Below are 15395 nucleotides of genomic sequence, written 5' to 3'. Positions count from 1 at the left end.
TTTCCTCTTCTCTTCAGGGTCCTCCTATGTACGGCACACATGCAAGCCTGCACAGTAATCAGATTCTCACTGTTAAGGTTTGTGCCTCTTAGAGAACTGCTGTCGGACTGCCGAGCTACCGCTATCCCTGCAGACAGAGGAGCAAAACACCTCTCTTGCAGTTTTTCCCTCCTTTCTTTGTGCTTAGAGCTTAAGAGGCTGTTGAACTCTTATCTGTTTTTCCTGCAGCATTTGTTTTCATGAACTCTGGACTCACGGTTAACAGCGGACCTCTGATTTCCAACTTATGTAACTGACGCTCTTCTCACACTCACTTTAATCCACTCCATGTCCTCTTCTCTCTTTTTTCTGTATCCCCTCTCCTTGTTTTCTCCCCTTTCTTTTCTTTTCATCACTGGTGCACCTCTTTGCATCGTAGATGGTTTTCCCCAGAACTGACCACGGCTTTCTCTCTCGAGAGCCGACCAACAGCTTTCAGAGACTCTTTCTGAAGGTAGACCACAACTAAAAGGCATGTGTGCTTTTTCTTTTGTTTCCTTAACACTTTAACCCGCTTTTCCTTTTCGTGTTCTGACTAGCGTCTTCCCTTCTTTCCCACTTTTTCCACATTCTTCAGTCATGTTGCATGAAATTGATCTCGTGTTTCTTGTCTTTTGATCAACTAAAAATGTATTGCCATGAATGAATAATTAAAAGTGTTTATATTCAGAGCTCCAAAGCGTTTTGAAACATAGGAAAACATCTTTGGAAGATGAGCCACCCACACTGTAGAAATGTGCGGTTCTCATTAATCTTACTCCTCAGTGTCGACATCACTTCATCATTTTGGTTCAAGCTCGAGCCTAACAGGGACATAATAATTATCAGTGCATAGGAATGAGGTTCTAGTCTGCTTTAAGGCACTGGTTATATCATTTTCATGAAAGTGTTTTTGACAAAGCAAACCATAATGCACCACATGTCTGTAGGGATGGGAGAATAGCATCAAAGTGGAGACAAAACTGGTGCCTAATTTAGCCTAAATAGGCAGTGGGATGGTGGTAATTTTCAGTAAAAAAAGATGGCACGCAGTATAAATCCAGTGATCAGATGTATTTTTCACTTACAAATGAAGTTGTTTTGCCAGCATGGATTTGTTTGAAATGTCAGTCTAACTCACCAGATAAAAACTGTTCTTATTGGCCAGTTCCTCCTGCTGTTGTCCTTTATTACCAGTGCCCTGGTACAAAACCACACTAACTAACCAGCTGCATGCCAGTAATTGCAAGTTAAGTTTGAGGGATTTCTGCTCATAGCACAAAGCATATTTAAAGCTTTTCTTAATAATAATGTGTTTGTGAGATCCGTGGCTTACAGTGACACACAGATAATTATCACCCAACTCTGCAGTTTCCCTCAGCTCTACAGAACTTTGGAGAGTCTTTTATCTCCCTGTTTTCTTACTTTCACTCTCTGCTCTCTCACTGCTCTTTCCTGGCAGTCGTTGCGTCAAAAAGAGAAAGAAACTGTAGACCCCCGCGTTTCCTCTCAAGCACCAAACAGCAAACAGTGTTCTCAACTAGCTGTTAAACATATGTGGAGCATTTAGCAGATAAAGAACCAAATATTTTTCTCAGGAAACTCGACGGGGTCTAAAATACGAGGGAATTTTGCAGTCATGTTTATCAGGTGGAGAGAAAGGCAACTGTAAATAAATGTTGGGCAAATAAATAAACAGATTAAGGATTATACACCTTGACTGCCCACAAAGACAGCTGCAGAAGCTGAGGGGTAGTTCTTTGATGTTTGCCGTATAACCTTAACAGGTCGCTGGCATGTCAGTGTTTGCTTCTGTTGCCAAAAACAAATCAGTTAATGGGGGCGTTTAAGGAGTTTTATTTTAATATATTACGTTATCGTGTGTACTTAATAATGTATTTATTACAAGTTTGTAGTTGGTAGTTTATTTTTGCATTTTTTCCTCTTCTTGTTTTTTATCAGGGTGATCAGGGTCAGGCTGGACCTGCTGGTCCTCCCGGTCCCCCAGGTCCTCCAGGTCCCCGTGGCCCCCCTGGGAACACTGGAAAAGATGGACCTCGTGGTCTTCCCGGAGAGCCAGTAAGAGCATCTTTTTATCTCTACCCCTCTTCTTGAGCTAGCCATCGTTTCTTTACATTTGGCTTCTAAGGAGCCAGACTTGTCTCGAGCAACAGTTCTCCAGGCTGTCTGTAGGTCTTTCAAAGTTCTTCTGTGGACATTGACTGCTTTTTCAGTTATTTTCAGAGCAGGCCTTTTACCTGACCGATAAAAAAAAAACACCATTTGTTCAAATTTCTAAAATTGAACTAGCAAGGTGATTTCTAAAGAGCTCTTAGCTAAAAACTTGGCATATCCCAGCATGGTGTGCGGTGTGTTCTTAAAAAATCTGAGGCAAACCTGGCACAGGACCTGAGAGACGCATCTAGCCATTCACTGAAGACTCATCAGAAATGGTCTCAGTCGAATGGTGGCTGTCAGTAAGCCATTCTTAAGAAAGAAAAACAGTTAAAACGGCTGAGGTAAATTATACAAGAACTTAATTGAAAATAAATGGCAACATGTCGTATAGAGTGATGAGTCCAAGTTTGACATTTTTGGTTCAGATCATCGTCAGTATGTACGGAGGAGGTCAGCAGAGAGGAACAGCAGTTAGTGTCTACAGCCATCTGTAAAACACTGCGGAGCTGCAATTAAGCCAGCAGTGTTGAGGATTTCATGAAAACAGACGGCATTATGAACAATGCAAAGTAGAGTCAGATTTTGATCCTCCATGCAATAAAAAACCTGGAAAGCTTCTGACTGGCAATGGCTTCATTTGTCAGCATGACAAAGATTCCAAACACACTGCAAATGCAGTAAATGGCCTGTATTTATATAGTGCTTTACTTAGTCCCTAAGGACCCCAAAGCGCTTTACACATTCAGTCATCCACCCATTAACACACTGGTGATGGCAGCTACATTGTAGCCACAGCCACCCTGGGCGCACTGACAGAGGCGAGGCTGCCGAACACTGGCGCCACCGGGTCCTCTGACCACCACCAGTAGGAAACGGGTGAAGTGTGTGCCCAAGGACACAACGACCGAGACTGTCCAAGCAGGGGCTCGAACCGACAACCTTCCAATTACAAGGTGAACTCCCAACTCTTGAGCCACGATCGCCCAGTAAAAGCATACCTGGATAGAAAAACAAACAGTGGAACACTATCAGTCATGGATTGGCCTCTTCAGAGCCCAGACCTCAGCAGTATCGAAGCAGTGTAGGCTCATCTTGACAGAAAACAGAACAAAAGTTCCCCAAGAAGCCTGAAGAACTATTCCTGAAGACTGCTTAAAGAAATGACAAGAAATCTGCCTAAGAGAGTTCAGGCTGTGTGAAGAATAAAGGTGGCGACACCAAATATTGACTTTCAGGCTTGTATTTAAGTCAGTATTTCCATGTGTTTGCTGACGTTTCAATAAATCACTGCACGTATTTCCCATTTTCCTTGTAAAATATGAAGAAATGATGGATGACTCAAGACTTTTGCACAGTACTGTACAAGAGCCAAATCCACACTGACTCAACAAAACAATGCCCTCCCACCCCCACTGTAGATCTCCTCTTACTCCATCCCTTCTGGCTGTCAAACTAAGGTTACACCACAAGCATTGCAGCCACTTAGAACACCTCAGTCATCAGTGGCTTTGTTACTCCCATCATACTCTTTAACCACAACACTGTGACAGATTGCAAACTGTGTAGCTCCAACCTGTAAATGTGGAATCCTATACATATATTTAAGGGGTAAGGGTGTACACAGCAAATGGCAATGAACCCCTATTCTCATTTTTCTGGGATTTGCCAGCATGCTGTGGCTTACCTAAAGAAGTCCCAGAATAGCAAGTCTACTCCTGGCCTCATCTGTTTTGTGTAAGTTAGCGGCCACAAAGTTCTCCAACACCCCCCCTTTCCAAATCCACATTCTCCCACCCTCCTACCACAACTGTGTTGCTGTGCACGCTGAAACTGATATGGCACTGTGGTGAGTTCATGGGCAGTTTGCCGGTCTCACCAAACAATAGTACACTCCTCGCCTGTGGCCGTTTTCGTTTCTTAAAATTAACTTTTTGCTTCCCAGGGTCTAGTTCAGATGCAGCAAAACTTGCAGCTGTGGTTATTGAATTGAAGAGAAGGAGACTATGAAGGTAATTTTTGTTTATTCAAGTGTAGGAATGAATGCGCTGTTACCCTCAACTGGCACAAGAGGACAGCAAGGGATTCAAGTGAAAAATGTTGGTTTCGGTGTGGGTCACTTGAGAACTGCTGAACCAACAGCAGGGAAAGCCAGCGCAGCTCAGAAAATGACAAAAAACAGACGGGTCGAAGAGAAAAGGGGGCCCATCCTGTAACCTAGTCGATTGCAAATGTGCTCTTCAAGTTGATTAAAGGAGTTGCAAAACCCCAAAACAGCAAAACAAAGCACAGAGGCCTGCAGAGAGCCACTCCATGTTGTAGGCAGATGTCTAAGAGGGCCGAGCGGGAGAAAGTGAGTGAGACTGCCAGCCCTGGTGTACTCAAACCTCCATCGTTTTTTATCTGTTATATAGAATGAAATGTCTCATGCTGTCGGGTAGCTCTGTCACCTTAAAGTAAGAAGGTACTGGGTTTTAACCTTCCAATCAGCAGGGTCTACATGTTCTGCCTGCATGGCTTCCCACAGGATAATTGTCAAGTTAATTGGCAATTGGTTGGTTCGGGTGGATTGATGACTGTATGGATGGATAGATGTTGGTAAGGAAATATGATGAGAAAGAAAGAGCAGTGCCAAAAAGATGAAAGTAAAACGGGTCCAGAAAACAGTAGGAAGGATCGCGATGACACTTTTTGCACGCTGGCCAGCTGGAGAATATCTAATCAGCTTCTGCATATTACTGAATGGAAGGCTAACAACCTTCAATTTATATCGTGCATTTATTAGGGTCCACTGGCTGATCAAGTAAACACAACTACTTGATAGTAGTGTGTGTATCTGTGTGTGAGGAAGCAATGGAGAGAGGCTCTTGCACAAGAGCCCTCTAAGCTGTCTCCGCCATGAATGACTTCATAGCAGATGTTTAGCTGCTTCCACCTGGCTGTCGCAGACAGTCGCTAAAAAAGATCTTTTTAGCTAAATAAAAAATATGTTAGCTCATTGATGGATAGAAGTTTGTGCTCACTGGCTTAACACTCATCAAACACAGACTTCAGTTTGAAGGCTTCAAATTCAAATCCAACTGCAAACAGAATAAAACTTGTTTAGTCTTCTTTTGTATGAATGGGCGTCAAAGCAAAGAAAGAAAACTCTCTTAATGCATACTTAAGGGGCATTTTGCAAGTCTCTTGAACCCTTTTTGGGGAGGTCGACACGCCATAAGATTGATCATCACTGCTGACACGGGAACACCGCTGTCCAACAAGTTAGACCGAAGTTGGGTTTACATCTGGCTGTTGGAAAGGCCAAAAGAGCATAATTTTCAGAATTTTCCTGCTTATCCATGCATTAGGTAACCAGTTGTGGCCTGTATTGAAGCATCTGTCTTTGTTATTTTTCTCTGCTCATCATTCATCCATTTCCTGTAATTATTCTCTAAACAGTCCAGCTTGTGCTGAAGGAGCTGAAGTCTACAGACTGCCTTGAATGCCTTATTGAAAAGTGACATCTAGTGGCCAAAAAGATTCATGTTCCTGAAGTAGATTCACCTCATTAAATGTCTCCTCTGTCCTTTCAGGGTTTTCCTGGTCGCGATGGAGCTGAGGTGAGCAGAGTTCACACTAAGCTTTAAGAGTTTGTTTCGCATTTTGTTTGGTTTACAGCTGAAGCAATTTGGCTTTTGCTGTTGGAGTCTTTTTAGTCGGAATAATTTGACTGTCTGAAAAATTCATAATTTATTTTTTTTATATATTTCCACCTCAGGGGCCACAGGGACTGCCTGGGAGGCCGGTAAGACTGCTAACAAACTATTGATCTTAACTGAAGTGTTGCCATCAAAGGGCTCAAAAGCTGTTTTAATATAGCCAGATATGTAGCTCTCTCTGCATTTAATGGCTCTTTTGAATTGCTAGGGAGAAGATGGGCAGCCTGGTTATCCACAACAGGGTGTCCCGGGGCAAAAGGTAAAGCCGAGCTTTACTCTACCACTCTCATGTCTCTGACATGGATGATTTTAAGTATGTTTCTAACCTTTAATGTGCATTTAAACAGGGCGAGCCTGGGAATGCAGTAAAAGGAGAGCGAGGCATGGATGGACTTCCAGGATTAAAGGTAAGAAACATATCTGAAATTGTTTTTGAAATAATAATGATCAATAATAATGCTAACAATTATGCTATGAAAGAGTTTTACCATAATATGGTGTTCATGGTGCAAACAGGGTGACAAAGGAGAAAGAGGAGAGCAAGGACTACAGGGAGCCATGGTATGTTATTTGTTATGCTTAAGGGCCAACTCTGTCGTTCTGCTATTATGCTGAGCCATCTATGCATCTCTACATTTATATAAAATATTCCTACATTATTATTTTTTCTGCCTCAGGGTTTTCCTGGTGAGAAGGGCACCCCGGGTGCTTCAGACATCATCGACTTCAATGGGAAGCTTCTAGATGCTTTGCAGGTGAGTCATATTCAAGTGTCGGTGTCAGCGACACCCGATTCATTCAGCCGCTTATGACTGAATTCCACATAAGGATTGAGGCAGAGCTTTTCAAAACAAGTAAATAAGTAAATAACACCAGAGCTGGCAGTGTGGTAAAAAGAAACCAAAAACTAAACATGTCGCCATTTCTCCTCGACAGGCCATCAACACCATCAGTGTTTCGGTAATCTGCTGCTGCTGTTGCTGCATGTTTTTGGCGGTGTGACCAGTAACTAACACCAATGCACAGATTTGCATCTAAGCATCTCTTGTGTATTTACTGCATCGCCCGCTTTCTCTTGCTAATGGGTTTTGTTTGTGTTTGTAGATGCCCTCAACAAAGAGTGTTGGACTTCATATGTATTGGATGTCACTCTAGGGGCCACATCTAAAGAGCATTACTGAGTGTCTCAGTTTTCCAGAGTCTCTTGTGTATTTGTTTGGGACAGAAAAAAAAGCACAGCCCTTACAAATAAAGCACCGCTGTGCTATCAGATGACATGCAGCCTAAAGAGCTTTGATTAATTATGCAGAAAAATCAAAAGCCTTCTGTGTTTTTATGGCATGTATGTGAAAAGTATGTGTTTGAAACCTGCTACAGGGCAGCATGGTGTGTTTTACTTTGTGCTAGCACATAGAGAAGGGAGCGCCTCACTGTCAACACAGTCTCACATCACTCTCTTCAGACACCAGCTTCTTTGATCCTGCTGTACACCGCAGTACGTGCTACTGGCAGATGGCTCTCTGAGAAGTGGAGCATGCATTTGATTTAAAACAATTATGAACCAGGTCCCCCTGGAGCTGAGCTCCTGCATGCAACAATCAAAACAAGCAATATAAGAATGTTGCAAAGGGATTGGTGAAAGCATGGACCCGAGATCTTATCGGAAGCTATTTGCCATTGCGAATTAGTTGGCACAAATTCACACGCAGGGCTCCACGGAGCAGGTAGCGCTCACTGGCCACCCACCTTGTGAGTTGATCGCTTGTTTGTGTGAAAAGCTTGTTGTGAAATGTTAGGTGATGATGAATTTGGTTTAAAACAATGCTAAGATGGGTTGTTTGTCACTGTCAGTCATTTTGCAGATGAATAGCATTCACTTTCCAGTGATGGAGTGTCTGGGATCAAATAGTTGCTTGTAAACATCATTTTCCATGGCTTTAAAAGCTGAGAACGAACAACAAGTTAGAAACTGGAAAATTAATCGTACACCTCTGGGAGGCGACTTGGCTTTTTTTCCTTTTTATTGCTTCAAGATGACCGGAGCCTTTACAAGGAGGAATAACAAGTGTAGCATTGTGAATATAAAGATTAAGTGGAGTGATTTACAAGAGCTATCACTCATAGCATAACGGCAGAGCTGCATGGGAAGAATATGGCCTATTACATATATGCACGCCATTCTTCATTCATCATTAGGGTTACATAAAGTCACATGAATGTTTTCTCCAGCAGTCCCATCATTCAGACAATCACAGAGAGCCGTGCCAGGCTATTGTGTAGCACAAACCACATTCAGAGCTCTTTTACAATCTCTGTAAGATAAAAATTGCTTCAAGTTGGTTGTGATCAGCAAAAAGGAATGAAGGAAGGTTTTGGACTTGTTTACTGTCAGGCCCACATTGTGAATTATAGCGTTTTGTGTTCACGATTTGGGCCTTTTATAATGAGTTACCAGCCTCACTGTGATAAACAGTGTGAGAGTGAGCAGATAAAAAATGCAGAAGATGTCTAAGGGACTGTCTGAAAATTGCAGCTCTAATTAAAGCCGTTATAGTGTCATATTTTTATATGATGCATATGACTATTTGTAAGAGAAAGACCTCCTTAGCTCCCCACAGCTTTATAGTTGCTTTCAGGTCTTGGTTTGATCTGTTTGAGTTTGGTCTCACAGCTCGCACGAGCAATTTTATCCACCAAGAGAGGCAGCTGTTGTTAGCACGCCAGCCCGGCAGCAAGTGACACACAAAGTCGGTGACTAGCTGTAATCAGCTAAACCAGAAAATCAGTTGCTGCTAGGTTAATTTAGTCTAACACAGGTCATGCAACAAAGCTTTGTGCTCATTTCTTTTATTCTGCCTGTTTTTCTCCAGGGGCCACCTGGACCACCAGGACCTCCAGGACCTGCAGGGGAAAAGGTAAGCCATACAGCTGTGATTGGCTGATATTTATTGTTTGATAAATACCCAAAACATGCTAAGCCTGATTTTGTAGACAAAGTCAGATATATTAGTCCACCGAGTGCATCTTCCCTCTTTTTGTTCTGCATCAGGGTGAGCTCGGGTTACCTGGACCAGCAGGAGTTGACGGGGAGAAGGTAAAGCGACAAAGAGAGTATATTACACCCAGACGCATGCTCCTTTTCTTTCACTACTTCATATAGTAGTCAGTGGGACGTTTAGCATCATCTGCCTTATTAATCTCTTCTTCATCTCCAGGGACTCAAAGGTGACATGGGTGAGACAGGACCTCCCGGCATGAGAGGAGAGAAAGGCGAGATGGGTCTCTCTGGGCCTACTGTAAGTAGCGACAGTGACTCTATTTCGCTAATAACACAATGGTGACAACTTTAAAAACAGCTGAAAGTTAATCCTGCTCTTTGTGGCTCAGGGTATGGATGGACAGAAAGGAGAAAAAGGCGACTGCAGACTAGATGACAACTTGGTTAGTATGAGTATGAAATACATGAATCCTCTGACGTTCATTACAGATTGCTGCACCTCCAAACAGACAGTTTAAAGGGAAATATATTGTTATTTATTTGTTATTTGCATGTTTTGAACCATCTACTTCATTGCTTTAAAGAACTGAATAATGTTCACACTCATTGATGTAGATTTTACTCTAGTTTTAAGTTCTTTCCAATTGATTTTCATTTTGGAAATGAGTGAGAATCTAAAGAAGTAAACACATGAAACAGTCTGAAATTCTCTGGTTACTTTGAGGAACGACTATACAAAGTTTTGAATTTAGCTGAGAAACTCTTAACCACTTTTTTCACTTAATTTATATGCTTCTCTTCTTGTTTCCACTTTTTCATTGGTGCTAAAGGTTCAGATGATTTCCCAGCCAGGCCCACCTGGCCCACCAGGCCCACCGGGAATACCTGGGCACCCTGGATCCATGGTGAGTACCTGCAGCATAACTTTATATCATTTCAGATAAAACAAGTCCAGTCAGGTCTGTAGTTTGCAAAGACTCACATCACACAATGTCCTACAGGGGCTGCATGGAATGCCTGGTCCTAAGGTAAGCTCGTTTATCTGTATGTGATGGAGGCGGATGGCAGCTGTATGATGCATTGTCTTGTACTCAGTGTGGCTTTGCTGTAATGCAGGGTGAACCAGGAGTGGGGATAAAGGGAGAGAAGGGAGACAGTGGTCCTCCTGGATCCAGAGTAAGTGATAATGGGCTTTATTATTATTCTAATGTGTTGGTCATGGCTCAAGAACTGGACATGATGCAGTGATGAATGTGTGCTTTTACTGCAGGGATCAGATGGCCTCCAAGGTCCACCTGGGTCTCCGGGCTTAGTGGGCCTTCCTGGTGCCAAGGGAGAGAAAGTAAGGACACAACAACCTCCATAAAAGTGTTTAATAGATCTGTTGTTCGTTGCTGGTTTATTCATTATTTTTAAAAAAAATCTTTCTCAATGTGTATTTGCAGGGAAGACTAGGAGAGCCTGGACTTGATGTGAGTTTCTTACTAAGAAGAACTATACATGTTGACATTATTTTATCACAGTATCTTCAGTTTAAATAAAGTCTGACATATATTGGGTAATAAGTTCCCTTATGGATTGTGGTTTTGTATCCAGGGTTTCCCAGGCCTGAGGGGAGAAAAAGGTGATCGAGGCGAAAAAGGAGACAAGGTAAGTCCAAACAGATCCTCAGTTCTCCTCCAGCTTATCGCATCTTCCTCCTTCAGTTTTTTAACATAGCAACAATAATGACTGACTTAAACTGCTTAAACTATTTCCAGTGTATGAATGGGCTGTCTTCATTAGCTGCATGTGATAAGTGTATGAATTTGTTTAACTGTTGTCCTCATCACTCCCAGGGTGACAGAGGAACAGTAGGGAAGAGAGGTCTAAAGGGCCAGAAGGGTGAACAAGGTCCTCCGGGTCTGGACCAGCCTTGTCCTGTGGTATGTCTCCCCCACACATGTACACACAAAGGCTTTGCAGCAATGCTCATTTACTTACTCCCACTTTCCTCTAGCTTTTTAGTTTAAAAACACTTAGCATATATCTTATCTCTGTTTCCCCCTTTAACTGCTTTTCTGAACTTGTTCTTCTATGCTTTAAATGTCTACTCGGCTCCTGCTAACAGGGGTGCGATGAGTCTAAAGAGCAGTCTGTGAAGGCAGCGGTTTCTTCTCCTGCAACTCCTCCTCTTCCTCCTTCTGGCCCTGAGGGCCCCTGTCCTCTGGTACAGTATCTTTGCTTCTTTTCCCCACTTCTCTCTGATCACTGTAACTGATGCTGTTATTGACTGTTTAAACGCTTCTTTAAATTTAAATCAGAGCCACAGACGGACATTTGGTAAATGCTGACAACGAGTTACATATGAGACATGGTACAGTTCTGTAGCTGGTTGGCATCGTTTTGCTTGGAGACTAGTAATAGAAGGAAACATATAGCATATACACTACATGGCCATGGAAACCCATGGCAGGAAGTTCCTGGTGCACAGTTTCTGTGCTGATGTTAATGCCAGAGGTTTGGAGCTCTGCACTTACTGAGGAAACTTTTATGTGGTATGCAGCACAGCACTCAGTAACTAACTTTATATGGTCTGACACTTTCTGGTCAAGTTGTCATAGTTCCTAAATAATTCCACTTTACAATAATACCATTTATAGTTGATGAAGATATTGCATGAACTGACTCAGCGAGCTCTTTGCAATGACCAAATATTTCTAAAAGCAGATTGCATGGATAGGTGCATTTTATCACACGTCTTTTCAGAGATAAAGAGGTGTGTCCCAGTACTTCTGTCAAGATAGTGCACCTATCCAAAGCGAAGCTAAGTTAACTGGACTGCTGACTGTACCTCTTATTTAACAGATCGACCATCGTGTTATCCAAGTATTTCTCCAAATATCGAAATGTTCATTTTAAATGTGATAATAAAAGTAATGTGGTACTTAGAAATCTGGATTTATTAGAGTAACATATGACTTAAAATCAAAACAAAAGTAAAATTTGATTTTTAATATAACACGCCTGACCGTGAAGGCACACCAACCGACATTAAAATCAGCAGCGTGCAAATTCTTCAGATGCAGGGAAGCATGCATCGCTGGACATTTTCACGCTTTTTTTAACTTCTGTTTTCACCTTGCAGGGACGTGACGGGCTACCCATACCGGGCTGCTGGCACAAGGTGAGTGTTAAAATTTCGAACATGTTTTTTTTTAATCATTTTATTAACTTATGAAATCATTTCCAAATGATTTTGATACAGCAGAGAGTGCTCTGGGGGAATGGCTAACAAAGTCAAAACACATGCTTAGTATTATTCAATTGAATTCATATTTGTTGGCTTATTTGACACAGGAGCATTTTGTAAGTATATTACAGCCTGTGTGCGATTTTGTAATTGCAGTGCATGAATATCTGAATGCAGTAGTTATTTGCTCATTTTAATTCTTCCGCACTAATCAGTCCATTTTTTCTTCTTTTGCAGTGATTACTAACCAGCAGCATGGAATCTGTACATATTGATGTGGTATATATTGCAACAGAATACTATGCCAACAACCCTACTCCCTTTTTTCCTTTTTTATAAAATCCTATTATATAATATATTGAGACTTTGAGAACAAGGACATATTTGGGTCTACAGTATTAAAAAAAAATGTTTAAACTCGAGATCCGGTGTTGTTGTTGTGAAAGCAGCCGTGCTTTTGAAGAGACTGACGTGACGTGGCCGTGAGACTCTTAGTTTGGAGGACAGTCCAGATGCCATTGTTGGAGTAGAGGAGTGCCTAACTAACAAAGCCTGCCTTGTTGCCTGATTGTCGTGTGCGCACTCGTCCATTCTCACAGGATGGATGCTTGAAGAGATGGACGTTATTTCGCGGCGGATGCAAGAGTGTGTTGTCAGTACTCTCTTGTCCTCTCTCTGTTTTTGTTTTGAAAGGAGGAAATGGCAAGGCAGAAGCTCAAACGCAAGCGTCTCTCTCAGCCCTGAAACGGTGCGGGGCCCGGTTGGAGTAAGGACACGTAGACACGCAGAAATCACAAGGGGCTGATTTGCTTTTTGCAGCAGAGCCGGCCATGTAATGCCCCTGTGTCAAACCGAACTCTCACATCCTCCGACATGGAATCTCTCCAAGAGGACGCAAACACTGCGTTTCCACATTCACCTCAGAGGGAAAGATGAACCTGCTTCTGATGTTTTGTAAAGGCTTGAGGTTTTCTGAGAGTCAATGATGTCACTGGCACATAAGGAAGGATTTTCTGTGCAGATAGTTTGAACATGTTATGGTGATCTCTTAAATTAATCTTAAGTCAGTAAGTAAGTTTTCACTAATGCATGATCATAACAGTTTTGTATAACATGCTATCAGCTTGTATGACTTGTGGTCCCTCATTGAAACCTCAAAGTGCATTGATTTTTACATACAATAAGCATTTTTTAAATGAACAAGCCACTCAGAAATGTTAGTCCACTTTTTTACGGCTGATGTTTATGATGACTTGTGCCGTTTTGTTTTATTATGGTATATTTTTACCTATCGCCAGTTTCATTTTTGCATTCCTGTGCATTACCATGATTGTGAGATGACTAGGTAGTGAAACTTTAAGGTCAGATTTGAAGGAACCATTAACAGTATTCATGATAAACCAGTGTTTCAGTTGCTTGACAAATGTTTGCCAATCTTGATGCGTTTTGACTGATTGTTATAGTTTAGTCACAGAAAGAAAGGAAAAGATGTTTAATTACTGCTGCCAGTCTTTCCTGGACAACAGTAGAAGTCCTTGCTGCTGACTTAAATGTTTGTTGTTTGTTAGATAGCTTTGAATCAATATTAGTCATGGAATGCAGGACTAACGCTCTAAAGAAGAAACCTTTAATCAAACATGCACACAGCAGTTGTTTTGGCGGTAGTTTCTTTTTCATTCAGCAACATCTCAGCACAGTGGTTCTAAAGTCTTTGCAGTCAGATGACTTCAACTAGTTTGTTGTGGTTTTTGTAATACATTTTCCTCAGACTTACTCATTTATTGGTGCTTAAATACTTTTGTGTACTGTTCAAATAAAACACAGACACACACAAATGCACACCTTTTAAAGAACTGTAAAACAAATGGTGAAATGGTAATCTGTGTTGGCTTGGACACTATACACAGGACTGATAATGCATAGGATCAATATATGCAAACATATACGTATTAATGGAAAGTGATGTTAAAGTTGTCTACGCATTGATATTTGTAATGCAGTATTAAAATTACTCAGTAATGATCTTTTTGAAAGGCAAAATACATTTTCAGGTTAATCATTTTTGGCAATCTACAGGTTACACTGGTTAGTTGTCTTCAGTACTATTAACCCATCACCACAGAGGCTGCTAAACATTTTCAGCTAATGCTGTAATATTTCAAATGGATTTTATATTACAACAGTACATTTGTAATGCTGACTTTCTTGTAATTATAAATATCTTAATGTCCTATAACCAGGCTCACGTTATGTTCGAGTATGGTTTAGGCTGCAGATCCAGTAATTAACAAATTTATTAGACTACCTGTCATTAAAAATCATAAATATTTTAGAAATCTCTTAAAAATGTGTTTAAAAATATAAAAAATATATATATAATGTTTGTTTATTAGGCAAATACAAACTGAATTCATGTTTTTTTCTATCCAAATTTAAGCTGGCACACTGGACAACAACAGAAATTATATTTTAGTATTAAAAATATTATTTACATAAGGTAGTTGTATTAAACTGGTGGATTAACCAGTACAGAAACATAAGAAAATGATTTTGGTTATGACCAATACTGTTAATTTGGGGCAGCTGTGACATAAACCTGACACCAGGTGGTGGTTTAATAAATTTGTTAAGCAGTCTTCCAACAGAATATTTCCTGTTTAAGCCTCAGATAAGAAGCTGTAACAAACCTCATATCACCTTTTGTTTATTATCATTTTGCATGAAGTCTTTTACATTGTACCTGCAAAGTTGCATCACTTAAAACACAAAACAATTTCTGTATCAGTAGAAAAATATGTTAACTTAAATAACACATACTCAAAAAACTAAAAGAAAAGGCATCACATTAAGCTAAAACGAACTTTCTTTGGGAATCATGATCAAATGTGTGTTGAGGTTGCAGTTATGTAGAATGGTTTAAAATGCAGGTTTGGGTTTTGTTTCATTGGGAAAGCTGGTAGTTATCTGCCACATTACATATGTGCCTTGATTTCTTTCGCAGATTCTATCAGTGTCTTTTTTATGGCTAAATGAGTAAATGGCGCCATGTCAGGATAGAGTTTGTTTTAGCAACTCTTTTACCACAGTGTTAGCTTAACTTTGTGAGAATGTTTTTGTTTGCTCTTTTTTGGTTGGGTATTTGGTTGTAAAAGATTTAAGCTATTTTTGTAATTGTCTAAAATGTATAACATAAAATCTGGTAAACTAAACATGTAGATGGAAATAAACCCTCTAGTTCTATGGTTGCTTGTCATTAAATATATCCATGTTC

The 15395-nt window shown here is 40.9% G+C and overlaps 1 protein-coding gene across 1 annotated transcript in view; it reads left to right on the top strand.

The window, feature by feature from the left end:
* col23a1b (collagen type XXIII alpha 1 chain b) overlaps window positions 1-15395 on the top strand; it is a 126525-nt gene extending 111130 nt beyond the window's left edge. Inside the window, exons 10-30 of the mRNA XM_086312462.1 lie at window positions 18-77; window positions 1981-2097; window positions 5769-5795; window positions 5954-5980; window positions 6103-6153; window positions 6242-6301; window positions 6411-6455; window positions 6572-6649; window positions 8765-8809; window positions 8944-8988; window positions 9110-9190; window positions 9282-9335; window positions 9723-9797; window positions 9894-9920; window positions 10009-10068; window positions 10163-10234; window positions 10338-10364; window positions 10489-10542; window positions 10731-10817; window positions 12020-12058; window positions 12818-15395. Of these exons, the coding sequence (XP_086168588.1) occupies window positions 18-77; window positions 1981-2097; window positions 5769-5795; window positions 5954-5980; window positions 6103-6153; window positions 6242-6301; window positions 6411-6455; window positions 6572-6649; window positions 8765-8809; window positions 8944-8988; window positions 9110-9190; window positions 9282-9335; window positions 9723-9797; window positions 9894-9920; window positions 10009-10068; window positions 10163-10234; window positions 10338-10364; window positions 10489-10542; window positions 10731-10817; window positions 12020-12058; window positions 12818-12868 (1182 nt within the window). The 3' untranslated portion in view covers window positions 12869-15395. The remainder of the gene's footprint in view (window positions 1-17; window positions 78-1980; window positions 2098-5768; window positions 5796-5953; window positions 5981-6102; window positions 6154-6241; window positions 6302-6410; window positions 6456-6571; window positions 6650-8764; window positions 8810-8943; window positions 8989-9109; window positions 9191-9281; window positions 9336-9722; window positions 9798-9893; window positions 9921-10008; window positions 10069-10162; window positions 10235-10337; window positions 10365-10488; window positions 10543-10730; window positions 10818-12019; window positions 12059-12817) is intronic.

This window comes from Aulonocara sp. 'chitande type north' Nkhata Bay, linkage group LG2 (assembly GCF_057382095.1).
Source record: "Aulonocara sp. 'chitande type north' Nkhata Bay isolate Kocher_YH1m ecotype deep benthic linkage group LG2, A_spYH_male_GT1.1, whole genome shotgun sequence".
NCBI lineage: Eukaryota > Metazoa > Chordata > Actinopteri > Cichliformes > Cichlidae > Aulonocara > Aulonocara sp. 'chitande type north' Nkhata Bay.
Note: the sequence above shows the minus strand (reverse complement) of the source record. Positions and strands in the feature narration are given on the sequence as shown.